This window comes from Carassius carassius, chromosome 48, assembly GCF_963082965.1.
Source record: "Carassius carassius chromosome 48, fCarCar2.1, whole genome shotgun sequence".
Lineage (NCBI taxonomy): Eukaryota > Metazoa > Chordata > Actinopteri > Cypriniformes > Cyprinidae > Carassius > Carassius carassius.
The window spans coordinates 5,009,590-5,029,295 of NC_081802.1; the positions used below are offsets into that span (position 1 = coordinate 5,009,590).

A 19,706-nucleotide genomic window follows, 5' to 3' on the forward strand; every position below is an offset into this window, starting at 1 on the left:
CCCCTCTGGCCTGCAGCTGTGGGTGGTTTTCCTTCTGTCCGCCCCCCTTCCACTTCTCCACTAATATAGACCTCTGAACTCCTATAGCACTGACCGCAACTTGTCATTACACCCATCTTCACTGTAACACATGGAAACAAGGACTTTCCGGGAGGCCTTTATGTAATATAGGCGTCCTATAGGGATTCGTAGATGAGGCTGAAAGAGCTTTTGTTCTCGGAACATTAGTGAGCATTTGCATCCGTAAAGAGCGAGTGGGTTAATAGGATACTCATGGTGAAATGTGTTCAAAGAATGGTGAGTGAGGATTTATGAGGTGCTGGGATTGTTTTGTGGATTCATTCACAAATACATGATCAGTTTCAGGTGAGTCAGCACACAGGATGGTCCCAAAAGTCACAGGAAAGCGCTCTTCCCTGCAGTCAGCTGACTTCCTGTCTCTCAAAGGTTAATGCCCATTCTGCCAACACTATGTTGCGTAACATCATTACTGGCTTATTTTACAGTTTTAATGTACTGTTTAAAAAATGTATGTTTTAAATCTAAGCTCTAAAAAGTTTAGTTATTTTCAATGCTGACTCATTTAGCTGTCAGCTTTTCGAGTAGTCTAATACAATAAATGAAGAGTTGGTAGCCTAATGTAATTCACAAGAGTATATCGTATTAGTGTGATTTGTGTTGAAAAACATGGTATTAAAGTGATACATGTCCAAAAAAACAACAACAACAAAAACATAGTAGGCTACTATAATGGTACCTTGTACAAACCTAATATTACCTCAGGACTTTTTAATAGTCAGAGTCTTCAGTCATGCAGTAGTTTTACCCTCATAATGTGGAAAATAATAAATATAGAAAAGGAAGGAAAGGCAGAAAAGAGTGCATTTGTGATTTCGGAGTGAAATATGATACGTGTATAACACATAAATTGATGATCAGTGTATTTGAAGGGGGTTTAAACATGTAGATCCTAAAACAAAGAGAGTTTTTTGGTCATATAAAAATTATGCATCCTTTGGGTGCATGAATTATTACATAAATAACAAGCACAACAAATACTGTTTTATGCTTCATAAAAAAATGCTATATTATTTTTCCACCCAGAATGCTTTATTACATAGTATTTAGTTCAGAGGTGCATGTATTCTGTATGGTTTAAATGTCATAAATAATGAAAAATAAAAAAAATAATAAAGTCATTAATATATATACATAAAGAAGAAAGAACCACATGGTGGTTTGAATGTAACATCAAACAGTCTAAAGTGTGGACACAATTTTTATTTTTTATTTTCTGTAATTTTTATTTCAGCTTTGTATTGAGTTAATTACTATACTTGCATTTAAATTTAGTGCACTTGTTGCGTAGCCTACATGTTTTTACATTGCACTTATATTTAGAAATACCTTCATGTAATTATATTTGTAGTAATTTTCTGTTATTGTTTGTTTTGTTTCAGTACAACATATTATTCTAATTCTATTCTTTTAAAAAACGTCCCTTTTCGACTTGCACACTATTCATTTACTGCTTTTCTTGCTTACTTATCAATGTTGTTTTGTTGATTTTGATTGCTTCAATTGTCCTCATTTGTAAATCGCTTTGGATAAAAGCGTCTGCAGTGCTAAATGACTAAATGTAAATGTAATATAATGCAAATGTGTATAAGGCTCTAAACTCCTGCAGTTCTCTCAGCTCGGTTCAGTGGAATCCATAGTGGAATCGCTTCTTTATCACCAGCGGAGAAACCCGGACTAAACCAACTCGCCATGTAGGGGGGACAGGGGGCACATTTAATAGTACTCCTATGCGTTTGCACCGAAAGTAACGACTTTGGCACTTTATATAGATTTATTCTATAATTAAATATCGTATTACATCGAGTGGACTCTGTAACGTTACAGAATAACAAACTGCGTCATTTAAACGAACCCGCACCCCTCTATATTCCCATCTACATTTATCAATCTGAGGAAACATCCACACACATTCAATCGCTGATCCAGATAAAATGATGGGCCAGCTGGGCACGAGCACTACTCACAAAAAGTGAACGGGATGTTTCAAAGACGTCGAAACAATGATAATAGACTGTTTTGTTTTAAAATAGCAATTGGGACTTTGTAGTTATGGGGTGTTGGGAACCGCTCGATGGATGGGGGGACGCTACGTGGTAGTTTATGAGTGATTGGACCGGTGTGCTGAACGGGTTCAGTCCGATTTATACAGGTCAGCGTTTCCTAACAGTTTATATAGCTGTTTTTTTTCACATGCACGATGTTAAAACTGAACGATGATCCGAATCGCAAGTTTGAAACAAAGTTTAAACATTCTGTCGAATGCTCCAAATATGAGTTCTTATTGTTTGCTTTCTTTTGTTCCATTTCGAATGTCAGAATGGCGTTCTAATAATCCCGAGGTCATGGATTCGATTCCCAGCGATCACTACTGTAAAAATATATTTTAGAAGCATTTGACAAAAGTTTGGTAGGTGCCGGAATGTAAATGTTTAATTTATATGTGTAAGTATATTAATAATGTAACAATTAATTAAACATGTCCATTTTAATGCTTGTATAGGATGTGCTTATGCAATTGGTTGTTTGTATTAATAACAAGTCATATTTTATTCATTCCTTTCTTTGTTTTGAAAGTTCATTCCACCCATTTATTTTTCTTTTAAAGTTCTAGCTCTACTGGTAGAGCATGGTACTTACAAAGCCAAGGTCATAGGTTCGATTCCAATGCATTATCAGTTTTTTTTAATGATCTTATGATAAAGTTGTGCAAATTTCATAATTGTAAGTCCTCTCATTTATGTATAATGTAACAGTGAACCAAACTGCAAGTGAAACAATGTTTTAACATGCTTTAGAACATTCAAAGTGAGTTTGAAATGGTATTAATTGTAGCAGTTTTCTGTATTCTTAGGTCTGAAATGAGAAACATCGAATGGCAATTTGGGGCGACCCGACCTCAATGGGTCTCCTGGCTGCGTCTCTTATTTTCGATGCTCTTTTGGACCTGTTTAAAGACACAGCAGTTAAAAAACACTAGATGGCCACTGTATTCCAGCAAGCCTTTGGTTTTGGCCTGGAACGCCCCTACAGAAGACTGTAGACCTCGACATGAAGTCACCTTCCAGTTAGATCAATTCCAAATAGTGGCGTCACCGAACGAGGGCTTCACCAAGCAAAATCTCACAATTTTTTATCATGACCGATTAGGTTTGTACCCGTATTTTGAGTCGGACGGCACTCCAGTCAACAGCGGCCTACCTCAAGTCGCCAGTCTCACAGAACACCTAGAACGGATGCCGGAAGGGCTCAAGAAGTACATCAAGGACTCGACAGTGAAAGGCCTCGCTGTAATCGACTGGGAGGAGTGGCGGCCCCTCTGGATACGTAATTGGGGTCCTAAAGACATTTACCGTGATCGTTCGCGACGGTTAGTCGCTAACAAAAACCCAACTTGGCCTCAAGATCAGGTGGCCAAAGTGGCCCAGCAAGAGTTTGAGCTTTCTGCACAAAAGTTCATGTTGGAGACGCTTCGATCGGCCAAGAACTTACGGCCCCAGCAACTTTGGGGTTTCTACCTCTTTCCTGATTGTTACAATCACAATTACCAAAGTAAGAACTACACAGGGCGCTGTCCGGATGTGGAGGTGACCAGGAACGACCAACTAAAGTGGCTGTGGATGGAGAGTACAGCCCTGTATCCTTCCATATACATGGCAAAAGTGCTGAAGGACCAAGCGGCCGGACGCCAGTTCGTACGAAACCGGGTCAAGGAGGGCATGAGGTTGGCTTCTGTTGGGAATGGGTCAGCCAGGCCTGTGTTTGTCTACACGCGGCCCACTTACCAAAACAGTCCTCCAGCTTCTAACAGCAGCCCTCTTGATCTCCTGCTGCTGACAGAGGTGAGATTTTCGTAAGGTGAGGCTTGTGTTGCTCTTGGTGTGGCAGTGTTTGATTTTCCTCAAAAAAAAGTGTTAATACTGGACCAGTTTGGGTGGGTGCTTGTTTGTTGAAGTAGTCGTGCACAACATATTGGTCTCATATTAATTATCGGTCAATACTTTTTCAGGTGATATTTTTCAGGTGATATTGGATATTTAATTGTTGCTCATGGTTGTTTGCTCTATTTTTACATTTAGATGACACTTTCCTCTATCTAACACTCACTGAAAGTTAATCTTAAAAAATAAATAATTAATTACACCGGTGAATATTATATTTAGTAGATCTCAAAATGAATATAAATTTTTAACAATTATACTGTATATTATAATTTTGAGGCCTAAAATTGGGGCATTAATCGTTTCATTTATTTTATTTTAGATGAAATATTTTGGAATTGCAATTATTGGCTATTTATCGGTTATCGGGCCTTTACTTAAAAATAATTATCGGCTTATTAGTATCTGTTATAAATAATATATATATATATATATACAGGTCATGATATGTGCATCACATAATAAATCTGTCATTCATTTTATTTTATTGTTTTTTAAATTATTAAATTTTTTTTCCTATTATTAAATTATATTATTAAACAATAAGCATAAAACACAAAACTAATTTCAACAATTTTACATTTTACCGGTCAGTTTAATATTAAACATTGTAATATATGGTATGAAAAATGTATATTCATTTTGAGGTTTGCATTTACATTTAAAGTGTAAAATTATAAAATTAGAATATGCATTATAAGATTACATTGTACAGTGTTAAATAATAAATGTTTTAAATTAGCATTAACAATTAAATATCTAATTAAAACATTTTTAATATTGGCTAATAACCGATATGGTTAACCGATATACCGATATGTTGTGCAGCCTAAGTTTAAATAATGACATTTTAATCTAAAGAGACACTTGTTGTAGGTTTCTGAGGTACGTAACCTAAGATCAGTTTTTGCAGAAATTAAATGTTCCACCTTTTGGACACCAGCCCAGATCTTTATCCACAATAAATATTAGAGGCAGGTCCTGTGGAGGCAAAACCTAAGCTACATTTGTCCAGCTGAACCGATCTTTGTGATGGTTTGTTGGCTTCTGTAGCTGTTTGAGGGAAGTTCAAGTGTTTGTATTTCAGGAGTGCAGTGTCATGGTGTGTTTTTCCTGCCGTTGAGCCATGTTCTCAACGGGACTGACATATGTTGCGGCTTGTCCTAAATATAGCAAGCACACATGCAGAATCTTCTCAGCTGTCTGGAGACAGACTCATCTGTGTTCCTCATCGAGTCTCATCACAATGCCATCAGCAGCTCGGATGACACGTGAGACCCTGAGATTTACTGGAGCAGGCGTCTGATGATGTTTACCAACACACATTTAAAACCAACCCAGAGCTTAATGAGCAGAGCAGTTAAAGTTTGGTATTCACGTCAACTTGGCCGACACAACTAAATGACTAATATGATTCTTAAACAATATTTTCTTAAAAAATCGTTCCAGAGGTAATTATAAAAATCACTTATTATACTATACATTAAAAATATTATACAAAAAAATTAAATTCAGTTCACTGTTATTTGAATAGTGCTTTTCACGATACAAATCGTTGCAAAGCAGCTTCATAGAAATAAAGTTTCTACATTATATTTAGGAGTTTATCAGTGGTGACTATGTCAAGGTGATGTCTATATAACAATTATTTCCTAAAAGAATGTGTAGAAAATAGATTTGTTACTGCATTAAAAAGAAAAAAATCTACTTGGAGGTCCAGATTAGTTCATCTGATTGAAAAAGCACCCATTTAATATGTTTAATAGTGTATTGAATAGGGTCAAATGACTAAGAAAAAAAAAAGATTTATTTTTGCGACTTTTCAAATATTTTATTTATTGTTTGATTTAATATTATTTATTAATAAAAAAGTTGTGTAAAACATACATTTTAAATGTAATATTGTTTTTGTATATTAATATTTGTAAATTTAATATTAATATCAATTGTAATTGAATATTTATATTTTTCTTTTAATATATTTGAAATATTTGTGTGTATTTCAATTTTTTTTAAATAATATATATTAATATAACATTTATATAGATTCTATAAATAATATTTTTTTTTTACTATAAATACTAATATAAATTGTAATTTAATATTTTATATATATATGATAATTTAAAAAAATGATAGCTATCAGTTTGTCAAAAATGACAACAAAATGAATAAATAAAAATAAGAATCGTTGTAATAATTTTGTGTCTTACTATTGTTAATTTCATCAGACGAGACGAGACTAAATATGTTCTTCAACGACCTTTTTTTTCATGACTAAAACGAGACGATGACAAGACTGCAACACTGTCCAAAAACACTGACTAAAGACTAAATTAACATGCATTATTGTTGACGAAAAAAGACGAGACGAAAATGTTTTGCATAAAATAAAAACTAAGATAAAATCTCTTAATTTTCGTCTACAATCGTCTCTGCTTTTTCATCAGCTGTTACACCTTTAAAATCTTCAGAACGAGTTCGGATCCCGCTTATTACATTGCTACCTACCAAATAAATCAATAATTTGACACAAAATTATGATTTAAAACTGAGTTTATTGATTTAAACGATTGTATTGCTTCCGCTAAAAAAAATGGTGCGCTCCGTCTCTACGGTTAGAATCCTGTGTGTTCATGGCAACGCTCTGTTTTTCATGGCAACGGTGTGTTAAAGTTAGCAGCGGTCTGTTATCAAGAAATAAAATAGTGGGTGCGTAGAAAAATTCGTCCGCACACGCCGCTCCAAAAAAAAAAAAAAAAATCCTGAGCGCAAGTCCACCGTCTAGGCAAGCTTTTTGTGTTAAATCAGATTTCCTGTCGCTGCGCAGGCTCTTTGTCTTATGTCCCGATGACCGGTCCGTTGCATTACGATTAGCAGTATCAATAAAGTAAAACATGTGATGTGCAGTCAAGCTCGAGTCCTAAATCAGAAATTGTAAACCAGACACGTTTAACATTTGCATTCAACAAAAATCATTCAACAAGTGTATTTTGTCAGGTAATTATGACATTTAACCAATGTTTGAGATATGTGAAACACTTTTTTTACTGAAATGTTTATCAGTAATAATCTCAGTAATAATGTGTTATTTTAAAAAAAGACAAAAATTTTGACTAAAACTAAACTAAAATATATTGTTCTTTTTTGACTAAAACTAGACTAAAATGACAACACTTTTAGTCAACTAAAACTTGACTAACAAAAAAAGATATGTGAATGACTAAATATGACTAAAACTAACAAGGACATTTGGCACAAGACTAAGACTAAATTAAAAATAGGTGACGAAATTAACACTATGTCTTACCAATAACAATACTTATTAGGGCTTGGGCGCCGAGTTGCATTCTGGGACGTGGCGGCCATGCTGCTGGCCTCGCGAATGTAAACATACAGCAAGTTGAACGAGAAGAGCAGAGTTGGGAGAAAGAAAAAAGATGTTAAAATCGAGAAAAGGTTGTGGGATTTATAGGGATATGCTAAATAGGGATGCCAGGGACCAGTATGTGGACAAAATCTGCACTATTAACGGTTTGGATCCATATGAAATTCCCAACAAAGAGTGGAGTACCGACGACGACTTGCTGCCGCAATTTTGCATTACAGATATCTTCGGCTACCTTGTTTGTTTTGTGAGCGCCTACACTTCAGAAAAGTTCCGAAGCTACAAGTCATTGGAGTCTCATGTACAGTTCACAAATGGATGGGTTCAGGAGCTGCAAATCCTAGAACCGGAACAGCAGCAAACAGTATACAGTAATCCGGTTAGCTGCGCTCTACCTAGCTGCAAGTTTAGTAACCGTTAGTGCTAACAACCATTCACACATGGACTTTTAACAATGTGTTTCAAAAGTAGTTAGTAGCTGTCAACCCTCCCGTTTTTTCCGGGGTTCTCACGTATTTGAGCTCTTTTCCCGCTGTCTTCCCGTTTTAGTATTTTACTGTAAAATATCCCGTTAGCCCTTCAATCGGACCTGTCAAGTCTCTGTGCTGTTGTCCTGTTGCTACTCCTTGCCCTTCCAGCGAAACAGATGTTTTCAAAGCATCGTTTTGCTTACTTGAAAGCAACCTTAGCATGATGTTGGGCTTTTTAAGATAGCGTGGTTGTTGTGAGAGCACTATTTCACGCCAATCTGTAACTAAAGTCACGTTAGACCTAGCTTCACAAATCACTTAACGTTAGTTAATGCAGCAGTTTTGTAGTACGAATTTTTGCTGTCAGCAGAGGGATAGCAACAAAAAGATGAATGTTGAAATTTCCCGTATTTTGGATGAGTAACCCGAGAAATTTCCCTTATTTTCAATGTTTACTTAAGCTATATAAATGAATATTCAGATTTTATGGTCTCCGTGGTCGCGCCTCCAAGGAGGAAAGCGGTGTAAAGTTAATCCATTCTCATTTTATGTTCCCCATGGCGATTATGTGTTAACGCTATTACACCCCACAATACAGCAACGGTTTACCATGGTTGAAATAGATTTTTAATTAATCAAATTAAGACATACGGATGAAAGGGAGTACGTCTAAACACTGCGCAGTAGTCCGAGTAGCAGTAAAGGAGGCCATCAACGTGGCAGCCATGCCAAGTAATGACGTCATGACGCCCAAGCCCTTATACCTAGTTAGCAGACTGTAGCTAATCATCCATACTGACATCACCGCTGGTCACATGACCCGTCTGTAAAACTGTCCTTGTAGTCTGTAGAGTAATTCTGGTCTGTCGATGCTGAAGATCACATAACGGCTACTGGATGTATCTGTGTTTCAGTGTGGATGTTATTTGTGTTTGGACTCCAGATTGCCTGTGTGTATGTGTGTGTGTGTATGTGTGTGTGAGTGAGTGCTTGCGTTTGTAAGAGAATGACTGTGGTTTGGGGTTCGTCAGACATGTGTGGAGAACCTGAGCACTGCCAGGTATAAAAATACAAGCCAAGCCACTTTTCCAGAATGTCTGAGAAAAACGCTACACTTGAGCTATAGCACACTCCTAGTGGGAAACTTTTTTTGATTTGTCACATGACCTGGTGAATTAACAGCCTTATGAAGGAATGTTTTGTCTGAAAAAACTCCGCTTTTTAAAAAAGCTGTAAAATCTACACACTAATTAATTATTGTATAATTCAAGAACTCTCCACAACACTGTCGTATATTTTGTTTAATAACATGAAAATGAGAACTCTGGCAGTGTAATTGTAAATACAATTCTCAAACCGGAATCAGTGAAAAATGTCATTATACAATGTACATTTTATTTGAAAAGTAAGACTTTTAATGTCTTTTTGTTAGTTTGTTTTGTTTGTTTTTTAATACTCTGTCAGTTTATATTTTTGTATGATATTATGATTATTATCATAGTTATTTTATATCTTATTATTCTACAAAACTAATTAATTATAACCATTGTAATCATAATTATTCTTTATATTGTTGAATATTAATGCTATTAATATAATGATTTAATTATAATTAAGTGTCATTTAATAATAATTATTATTAGTAGTAGTAGTAGTATTGTTATTGTGGTTATTAAATATTAATAGTTTTAATGTCTATTGTTATTATTATCATCGTTGTATTTATTTTATAATAAATATAAAACTTATAAATAATTCACATTTTTATTATTCTATTCTATTATTAAATAGTCATACTAATAATTATTATTGCTGTTATAATTTTATATTTGATGATAAATTCATAATTAGCATTTATTAATGCTCACATTAATTCACCACCATTAAAGATTATAATTGTTATTAAATACTAATACCATTAATGTAAAATAACAGTACTTTTGTGATTTGATACACGTCATGTCTGCCATAGAGAAGTCAGGGATTCATTTATGAAGCAAAAAAGTTTGGATTGTCGCAGGAAGTGACGTCAGTGTCTGTGGAACGAGAGGTGAAGTGTTTTAACAAAAGCCAAAGAATGAACGAGAGATTGTCACTAATGTAATGAAAAGGCTGGAGACGAAGTGTGTGGTCAAGAAAGAGAACATTAAAGTCTTTGTTGTCCATTAACAAGATGGACTATTCACAAACACTCACAAGAAGCTCAGTGTGAGGAGTTGAGTTCAGTGATGCGATTTATTTTTTTTGTTTGTTTTTTTGTAAGAGCGAGAAGCTCCTTTTTTCCCATTTGTGTGTTTAGCGTTATCTAAAACACCTGTTTTGCTTCATGATCAGATCCTAACGTGTGTTGTGATGATGTGATGATTCTTTCTGTCTGTGCGCAGATGGATCTGGTGTCGACCATCGGCGAGAGCGTGGCGTTGGGTGTAGCGGGCCTCATCTTCTGGGGCGACTCCAACTACGCTAGCAGTCATGTAAGTTTGTGGCCTGATCAGAGCGCTCAGCATCAGCGGTTGAGTCATGTTGGGTTTTTTAATAGCAGATCTAGAACACATCGGAAGCCTTGAACTGCAATGTGGAGAAAAAATTAGTGACCTACAGCCTTTCTGATCCTAAATCAGAAGACCATTTCTGTCTTCCAAAAAAAAAATATATATTTTTATTTTTTATTTTTGTTTTCTCTCTTCAAAATCTTTTTTTTTCTCTCTTTAAAAAGCAACACAAGTGAGAGGAAAAAAGATGGCTAGCTAACATGAACATGCAGTACCAACATCGGCCACCATCAGTATACTGTACATGAAATGAATGCACTTTAATGCACCTGGTGGCCGATGTTGGTACTGCACGCTAATGTTAGCTAGCCATCTTTTCTCTCTCTCACTCTCTTGTGTTGCACTTGGAGAGAAAACAAGTTTTGAAGAGAGAAAAGAGTTTTGAAAAGAGACAAAAAGGTTTGAAGAGAGAAAAAGTGTTTGAACTTGGGCTCTTGAAGAAACTAAGACACTATTATTTTTCCCCCCACATTGATTTTTACATTGTAGTTCAAGGCTTCTGTAGAATGCAGAGAGATATATAAACAAAAAGGATCTTGTAAACACTGATAAACACTGACGTCGACATGAAGTGGAGGTGTCTTTTAAAACCATAATGAGGTCTTTATAGTGATTGTCAGTATATTGATATCATATTGGTTATCAGACAATATTAGAGTTTTTAAGTTTCCCCTAGTTTTACTTAGATTAATTTTATCATCATCAAACATTCACTTAAATTGAATCTTTTAAAAACACAAACTATTTAAAAAATTAATTTAAGTAGTAAATAAATTCAATTTGTTGTTGTTTATTTTTAAATTATTTAACAGTATTTATTACAACATTTCTTTCATCATTTGTAAGGCATTTATTACACCAACTTTAAGCGCCAACTTATTGTGTTCACACAATGTAAATGAGAGTAAACAAAACAGCTGAATTAAATATTTTACACTATTTAGATATAGTGTGTGTATATATATATATATATATATATATATATATATATATATATATATATATATATATATAAACATTTTTTTTTACATTTTATAAAAAGTATTAGTTTAATGTGTTTGTATATTGTTAAAGGGATACGCCACCGTGTTTTCATATTAAACTATGTTTTTCCCTTAACTAAGACGAGTTAATACATACCTCTCTCGTCTCAGTGCGTGCACTCAATCGCTTTGGCGCGCGGTGACACTTTGAAAGCACTTAGCTGAGCCCATTCATTCAATATGGGCCAAGCAGAGAAGCTACCAAACACCTCCACGTTTTCCCTATTTAAATACAGTTACTCGCGTAGTGTAACTCGACCTAGGACGGTAACACAAAACAAAACGTTGCGCTTTTCTAAGCGTGTAAAATGGATAACTATATTGTGTGGCGGAATACCATGGCAAGTGCTTGTAAGCACTTCGTCTTGGCGCAGTAATATCTTCACTAGAGGGAGCGGGGGCCGGTGAGAGGATTTTTCACGAGTGAATATTATAATCATATAAAAAATGAAATTACATTATTGGTCTAATTTACATCCTAATGTATGAAAAAGTCGTATTTGATGAATTCCTTCCTCTTGTTTCTTCCAGGCGGCTTGTTCCAGTCTTAATCAATACCTGCGAGGGCCGTTGGGTCGTTACCTGCTCAACGTGACGTCAGCCGCCGAGCAGTGTAGCCGAAACCTCTGTGGATTTCACGGCCGCTGCCTTCGCAAACGTCCCGACACGGACACGTACCTTCATCTCAGCTCGAACACCCACAGCATAGAGCGTCAGGGAAACACGCTGAAGGTCTCGGGACAGATGGGAGAAGAAGAGCTGAGCCGCGTACGGGACGAGTTCCAGTGTCAGTGCTATAATGGGTACACCGGTGACGACTGCAGCCAGAGGGAAGTTGGGAATAGAGCTGTGCTCGTCTGGATCACGTTTTTGCAAGTTCTGCTGTTGCCGCTGCTCTTGATGGGGTTCCTGCACTGAAGAGTTCATTAGATGTGGTTTGAGGACGATACACAACAGACCTTCTCGTCAAGAAATGTGTGAAAGGCCTTTTGTTCACTAGAATTTGAACAGAAATGGAGAATTTGAACGTGCACGCTAACTCTGTGGACTGTATGTACAGCACAGTGGTGGCTCAGTGTGGTTTTTTTGTTCGAGAGTATCGCCCCCTGCTGCATGGGAGGCTGAACTTCGACAGGCGGTATTGTGATTTTTGTCTAGGTTTGATGTTTGTGAATGTGTGAAAGAAATTTGATCTTGTCCGTGTGCATTTTTTCATTAAAAAAAATCTAAATATGATGTGGTGGTTTCCGCTATCATCTGAGGCCTGTATTTTTTTTCCTTTATATCTGCGTAAAACCAGTTGTGACCTTATTTCTGCTGTGTGTCACATGACCAGTTTTTTAAAAGGGACTTGTTTTGTTACTTGCAACTCTGACTCATCAAAACCTCACTTAGATTTAAATCTGTCTGCTGTATCACATTTCACTCGAAAATTTGAAGAAATTAGAGAAATTACATTTTGCATGAGGAAAATGAAGCCTGTTTTAGGAACATTTTCTTTATTTTTTTCCATTGGTTTTTATTTGATTCCATGAGATTTGTGCATTTTCATTTGTGCATTTGCTGCTGTTGTTGTCGTCATTACCACAATGTTATTATTAAAATTATTGAATTTTCAATGTGATTCGCATTATATAATTAAGCATTTGTTTTTAAAAAATAGAAAAATCATAAGTTTAAAATTAAATCTTAGTAAATTAAAGGCAATACAAGAAATTCCATCATGATATATAAAATGCCAATTTAAATTATTAATGTGTTCTACTAATAATTGGTCAAATATATTAATTCATTAAGTGTGTCATATTTTTCTCCAAAATTAAAAGCCTGTTTTGTGATCATTTCAGGGAATTTTTTTCCTAGTTGATTTTCCTCCTAGAAAATTATAATGTATTCAAACAGGTTTTTTTAATTACTTTTTATACTCATGATCCTCAATGTGATTCTGATTGTTTGTGAATGTGCATAATTATAATGAAAATGTCACAACGGATCTTAATGGTCCTTTAATTAGGTTTCTTTATGCAAAATATAAGTTTTGTCATTATTTTCTTTTAATTTGGGGGTGAAATGTGACTTCAGACATGCTCTTGACAGGTTTTCTTAGACCACTGCTGCATAGTGAGGAATTTTTGCAAATCTTGTGATGCCAAACATGAATGTAGATGTCAAATCAGTGAACTGCGGTTCACACAAGCAAAGATGCCTTCATATTTCTCTGCCTGTGCCTGTGGTTTTTTTACTTCGTCCCTGTAGTTATTTTTTTGTCGTTGTAGTGCCTCTAAAGGCATAGTTCACCCAAAAAAGAAAATTCTGACATTTACAAACTGTTTTCTTGTCTGTCAGCAAAGTAGGTAATGATAGAAATTGCATATTTGGGTGAAAAGTCTCATTGACTATGTGTTAAAGAACCCCACAAGTGCTAAATTAAACCTAAAAGGTTTCATTTTTATTTTCATACAATAGAATAATGATACCAAATTATGTATGTTCTGTCCAGATTCACTCTTGTGTTGTATTGGGTGACTCAAGTGAATTGTTCTGAAAGTGTCCGTTTTATATTTTTACAATAAATCTCATATTTAAAAGTTGCTAAAATCTCGCTTGTCATTTTTCTTAGATTCTCACGAAGTAACTCCAGTCCGAAACCATATTGAAAATCTGGCATGTGTTTCATTTAAACTGGACATTTTTGTAGAAACACTGAATCGTTATGAGACATATTTAGGAATCGAATTCTTCACATCGTTTTCCCCTAATCCTAGTTTTTCCGGCCCTTGGTTTCTTGTTTTCTAGGTCCTGCTCCACTTCTGAGGGGGTAGACGGACCATGCCAGAGCGAACATTAGGGGCTGGCAGCACAGAGAACGACTTGTGTTATTATAACTCAAACCAGACATCCAGTCTCCTTTTATTCTCTCTCCTCTTTTTTGCTCTGGGATCTTCTGTGTATTTGCAATACTGGAATCTGTGGCTCATGCTGTTGGGAATCACACTGCATTCACGTGTCTAAGCCAATACATCACCTTGTACAATTTTACATTGAGCTCTGCTGAACAATGCACATAGTTTTCTCTTTATTAGACTAGAATAGAAATCAAAACTATCTCATTTATCCCTAAGGAAAATGGACCTGTTAACTGTTACTCACATTTTTGAACATCGACTTGAAAGTGCGTGATCAAACCTAAATTTTTATAATTCATGACTGCAACATTTTTAGACATGATTTTGATGTACCATTTTCATGGTAATGCAAGGTTTGAATTTAAAATGGGTTTCAAAGGATGAATTTTGAGATTTTAAGTTTTCAAGTGATTTATAATTTCTGATGATTTCTAAACAAAGAAGAACTTTTTTGACAAAGGTCAGAACTCCTGTTATGATGTAGTTACCATGGTTTAAATATATTAACCATTAATGGTAGCAAATCCATGGTAATTTTGATAAGGGATTGTGCACGCAGAAAAATTATAAGGAGTGAGTTGAATGAAAGAACCATGCACATATCGTTTTTTTTCTCCTGCCTTATTATTTCCATCACAAAAACTGTATTTCAAAATAATTGTTCCCTCTTCACCTTTTATTCTGTCATCACCATGTCTCTTTAGAGGCTCAGTAGTTTCCTAATGTGTAGTAACATGCCCTATTATTATGATACATTATTTCGCAACAACTCTGAAAAATTTCCAAAGAAAGATTCATTTACAGACACAGGAATGAGTCACTGAGCGCTACTAAACAGAATCGGAACCATCGCACGCGCCTGTTTCCACACGGAACTATTATTGTGGATGACGCGTTGACGCTGAGCGATTGTGACTACACGCGAATTATGATCCATCGCAAACTTTCCTACAGCCATCGATTATTGGATATTTACAGGGTTGCGTATATTTTTTAGGTAAGTACTAAATGTATGACATAGTTGTCATGCTATTGCATTTATTGGTTGCAGCACGTCTGCGCACTTTATTTCAGCGACGTTATTTAGATGCATTATGCATTAACTAAAAAAATGTAATTACTCATACTCTGTTTTAAAGTATTTTATGAATTCGATCATGCATTTCAGATATGTTTGCGTTTTTTTTCGTGTCGCCCAGTTAAAATGGAGTCTGGAGGTTTAATCTGCTGCGATTAATGGTTGCTCCTCGTGTCAGCTGGTTAAACCGAGTGTGATTGTTTCATCTGCGGTGATTAATGGGTTTACATGCAGATGATGAACTTCCTCCGCAACCGTCTGGTTGTGTTGGGGCTGGTGCTGCTGGCCACAGTGCTGCTGTATCTGCTGCTGCCCTCCATGCGGCAGGGGAGCAAGGAACCGTCTCTGGAGGTGCAGCAGCGGAGGGGTCTGATCGCCGCCTCTCCTCCTCCTCCGCCGCCGCCGAACAGCATCAACATCACGGTCAGGACCGGACAGCTGCCCGGAGACCCGCCGCTCTTCTTCAGAGAGGCTCTGCCTGTGGACAGCGCTGGGCGGCAGATTGTGCCCAGGTCAGGTTACCTTATAATTTAGGTTTTATTAGTTATACAATGGCTGTATTGAGCTACATAGATAGACATCAGTTTTGGCGCATTATTGGAACGTTCCATACTTACGTCATAATTGGAACGCTCTATAGAATAGAATAGTACATCTGATTAGTTCTTCAGTTGATAACCATTGAAAATCTAATATACGTCTATGGGACAAAGCATTGTACCAGCATCATGGTTAAACTATGGTTAATTTGTGTTATTAGGGATATTAGTCCACCCCAACATGAAAATTTTGTCATTAATCACTTGTCATTTTGTCATGACAAGATTAAATTGTCATTAATCACTTACCCCCATGTCGTTCCAAACACTTAAAGGCAGGGTAGGTAAAAAAATGTATAAAAAACGTTTTTTCCAAATTTGTTTAAACTTTATTTATATATCAATACATAATTAAAATTTAAGTACTCTGAAAAAGAAAGTATAAAAATCGAGTGTCTGTAGACCTCTCACGACTGTTTTAAAGACATTATTATTATTAAGACATTATTAAGACTCATTATTTCCATTCACTCCACCCCCTCCCTTCTGGGCTCCTATAGATTATTTATCGTCTCTACTACGGCTCGCTAAGTAATGTTATGTTAGCTATATTACGCAGCTACGTGTGCTAATGACACATGCTTCATGAAAAAAATATGTATGATCAAAATACAAAAAGTAAGATTTACCTGTCCAGCAGAAATAAAGCCATCAAGGAGTCACTTTTCAGCCCATTGAGTTCCCTCAGTTCTCGCCACCGCTGGAAAGCCACGCCGATATAAACTCGCGTTTTATTTCTTTCTTTATCCAAAGACTTTTTGTTCATTGCCTTTTCTTGTACTGTTACTGTCTTCCTTTTTTGCCTAGTTTGCCTTCACTAACTGCATAGGCTGGTACTGTGAATTTTGCTTGCTGTTTCTCTGCCATTGTTTTGGTATTCCTAGGATCCGTGCCTGTTGAATTCCTCAAATCAAACGTGCACGCGCAAGTGGGCAGGTCATGTGTGGCAAAAGGGTGGTTGCCATGGTTGCGAGAGAGTGACAGTCGCCTAAGCCAATCCTATGTTTCGTCCCGAAATGGAAATAATGAGCTGTGTTTAATACAGATTAAACGGTCTAGAGTCACTCGATTTTTATACTCTTTTTATCAGAGTACTTACATTTTAATTATGCATTGATATATATAGAAAGTTTAAACAAATTTGGAAGAAAGTTGTTTATACATGTACTACCTACCCTGCCTTTAAAAGCTTTGTTTGTCTTCGGAACACAATTTAAGATATTTTGGATGAAATCCGGGAGGCTTGTGTCTGTCCCATAGACTTCTAAATAAATAACCGTGTCAAGGTCCAGAAAAGTATGAAAGACATCATTAGAATAGTCCATCTGCCATCAGTGGTTGAACCGTAACCTTGCACAACTTTTTTGTTCTTTTCAACAAATATTTTTTGCCTGAGAAAACTTTTGCTCAGAAAAACGTTTGTCTATCCCTGAGAAACGTTGCCCTTTTGTGTTCTCTCACAAACTAACTGCGTTGTCCAACCATTGCTTTCACCCGCGCAACTTTTTCATTCTCTCGCCAAATGTTTTTCCAGAGAATAATTGCCAAATGTTTTTTGTTCTCTTGAAACTATTGTGCTCACCAAAACACGTTTCGCGTTTTCTCACAAAATATTGCATTTCCCAGATAAAGTTTGCAATCACTGGCATTTGTGTTCTCTTGCAAAATATTGCGTAAAGTATTTATTCTCTCGAGAAACTGAATCAATTTACTGTAGTAATTGCAGAAGTAAACCTTTCGACCTCACACGAAATTCCTGACTATGTGGATTCCGACTGACTGGAAAAATGATTCGTTTTTAAGCTTTGCTGGTCGCTAGGCAGGTTCTAGAGTTCCGTGTGGTTGCTGGGCAGTGTCTAAAATGTTCTGAATGGTAGCTAGGGCATTTTGGCATGTTGCTTGTATGTTTTGATAGGTAGATGAACAGATAAACACTGGTATTTAAATGAAAACTATGGTAACGATGGTTATTTTCCAACTACTAAATACTGCATATAAATATTCTGACCTATTCTTATGTAACTGTAAAGATCTCGTCTCCATCAGGCTGCAGATGGTGCTTCTTCATGGTCAGGCCTTCACCTCTAAGACTTGGGAGGAGTTGGGCACCCTCAGCCTGCTGGCGTCCAATGGGTACCAGGCCCTTGCTCTCGACCTGCCCGGTATGAGCTCTGTAAACTTTTATTTCACTTGATTAATGTTCTTGATATGCATATTTATTAAAAACGTATAAAGCAGGTCACTAAACGGTCTTGTTCTTGTCAGGTTTTGGGAATTCTCCGGATTCAGAGTCTGTAAAGTCGGATCAGAGCCGTGTGGACCTGCTAAAGCATTTTCTGGAGTCTCTGGGCGTGCGAGCACCGGTGTTACTGAGCCCGTCTATGAGCGGCCATTACGCCCTGCCGTTCCTCCAGAAACACAGCACCCAGCTGCATGGCTTTGTGCCCATCGCCCCCGTGGGCACCCGTGGCATCACCCCACAGCAGTACCGCGACATCCAGGTGGCGTATTCCTTTAAAAACATCTCACACTTAAGAATTCCTTGATTTGAATGTTGGGTTTTGATTCTCACTTCTCATCTGTATGACAGACTCCTACACTGATCATATATGGAGAGTTAGACACCAACCTGGGCGCCCAGTCTCAGAAGAACCTGATTCAGCTGCCTCATCACACCGTGGTGAAGCTGGCAGGAGCGCGACACGCCTGTTACATGGACAAACCCCACGAGTTCCACCGCACTCTGCTCGACTTCCTCAGCAAACTCCAATGAGGGACGGAGAGAGTGAGAACGGCTCAAACACACATGTGAACATGACTTTGGAAGAAACTGGGTGAAGAAAAAGACTGACGCGAGACAAGAAAATGATGAAGAGGACTGCGGTGCAGCTGTAAAACCAGTCCTGAAGTGTAACACAACACCTGAACGTTCTATCAGCCATCCACATCAACTCACTCCATATAATTTCCCTGCGTGCATCACCAAGATATTAGATATTATAAAAATCAAACAAACAAAACTTCTGCAGAATTACTATAGTAGAGCTTCTTTTGTAGATTGTAAACATTTCCTTTATCAGTTTTGACATCGTTGCCTGTAATGGCCTGTCCGACTTTTGTTACATTTTCAAGCCTGAGGGTTTTCTGTAATGCTGTTCTCATGGTTTCCAGTCTGAGGGAGGTTCCTGTCACATAGTTGCCCTGGCCTTCTTTCTGAGAGATGTACCTGTTAACACAATTGCCATGGTTTTCAGGCTAAGAAGTGTTCCTGTGAATCAGTTGGCATGGCTTCCAGACTGACAGTTATTCCTATAACACATTTGCCATAGGTTCTAGTCTGACAGTTGCTTCTAATAACATGGTTGCCATGATTTCCACTCTGAGGACAGTTTTCTGGTAACTCAGGTGCCATGTTTTCTGGTCTTTGGCTGTTCCTATAATATAAATTCCATGGTTTCATGTACAAGGGTTGTTTTTTTTAATACGATTGTCATGGTTTTCTGTAACAACGTGAGTCACATAAAGCCAAAAATCAGTGTCCCCCCATCTTAAATATGCTTGACAGAAGTCTTGACAAGAACATCTCAGAGAAGAAATCACTGTTTAATCACTTTTGGCTTGAATAGGTTTGTCTTATCATCGAGTGAAATC

General features: G+C 36.8%; 2 protein-coding genes across 5 annotated transcripts; both read left to right on the top strand.

Annotated features, from left to right (window-relative positions):
* The first annotated feature begins 1,808 nt into the window (after positions 1-1,808).
* Positions 1,809-13,100, top strand: hyal2b (hyaluronidase 2b). 3 transcript variants are annotated; one of them, XM_059543024.1, is made up of 4 exons: positions 1,809-2,230; positions 2,933-3,920; positions 10,262-10,351; positions 12,004-13,099. In XM_059543024.1, the coding sequence occupies exons 2-4, from the start codon at positions 2,940-2,942 to the stop codon at positions 12,388-12,390; spliced, it is 1,458 nt and encodes a 485-aa protein (XP_059399007.1). In that variant the 5' UTR covers positions 1,809-2,230; positions 2,933-2,939; the 3' UTR covers positions 12,391-13,099. The 3 variants fall into 3 exon arrangements, with proteins under 3 accessions (XP_059399007.1, XP_059399006.1, XP_059399009.1); XM_059543023.1 differs by lacking the exon at positions 1,809-2,230 and adding an exon at positions 2,393-2,523 and having other exon boundaries at positions 12,004-13,100; XM_059543026.1 differs by lacking the exon at positions 1,809-2,230 and adding an exon at positions 2,416-2,488.
* Positions 13,101-15,220: 2,120 nt separating this feature from the next.
* Positions 15,221-19,683, top strand: LOC132131846 (protein ABHD14A-like). 2 transcript variants are annotated; one of them, XM_059543980.1, is made up of 5 exons: positions 15,221-15,375; positions 15,691-15,968; positions 18,102-18,217; positions 18,321-18,556; positions 18,646-19,683. In XM_059543980.1, the coding sequence occupies exons 2-5, from the start codon at positions 15,691-15,693 to the stop codon at positions 18,826-18,828; spliced, it is 813 nt and encodes a 270-aa protein (XP_059399963.1). In that variant the 5' UTR covers positions 15,221-15,375; the 3' UTR covers positions 18,829-19,683. The 2 variants fall into 2 exon arrangements, with proteins under 2 accessions (XP_059399963.1, XP_059399962.1); XM_059543979.1 differs by having other exon boundaries at positions 15,229-15,375; positions 15,578-15,968.
* Positions 19,684-19,706: the final 23 nt, after the last annotated feature.

Excerpts from the sequence above, each read along its gene's own strand:
- hyal2b (XM_059543023.1), top strand. Across the intron at positions 3,921-10,261 it reads ATCTCCTGCTGCTGACAGAG|ATGGATCTGGTGTCGACCAT; the intron begins GTGAGATTTTCG and ends GTCTGTGCGCAG. Across the intron at positions 10,352-12,003 it reads CCAACTACGCTAGCAGTCAT|GCGGCTTGTTCCAGTCTTAA; the intron begins GTAAGTTTGTGG and ends TGTTTCTTCCAG.
- LOC132131846 (XM_059543979.1), top strand. The coding sequence starts at position 15,685 with ATGCAGATGATGAACTTCCTCCGCAACCGTCTGGTTGTGTTGGGGCTG. Across the intron at positions 15,969-18,101 it reads GGGCGGCAGATTGTGCCCAG|GCTGCAGATGGTGCTTCTTC; the intron begins GTCAGGTTACCT and ends CGTCTCCATCAG. Across the intron at positions 18,557-18,645 it reads AGCAGTACCGCGACATCCAG|ACTCCTACACTGATCATATA; the intron begins GTGGCGTATTCC and ends TCTGTATGACAG.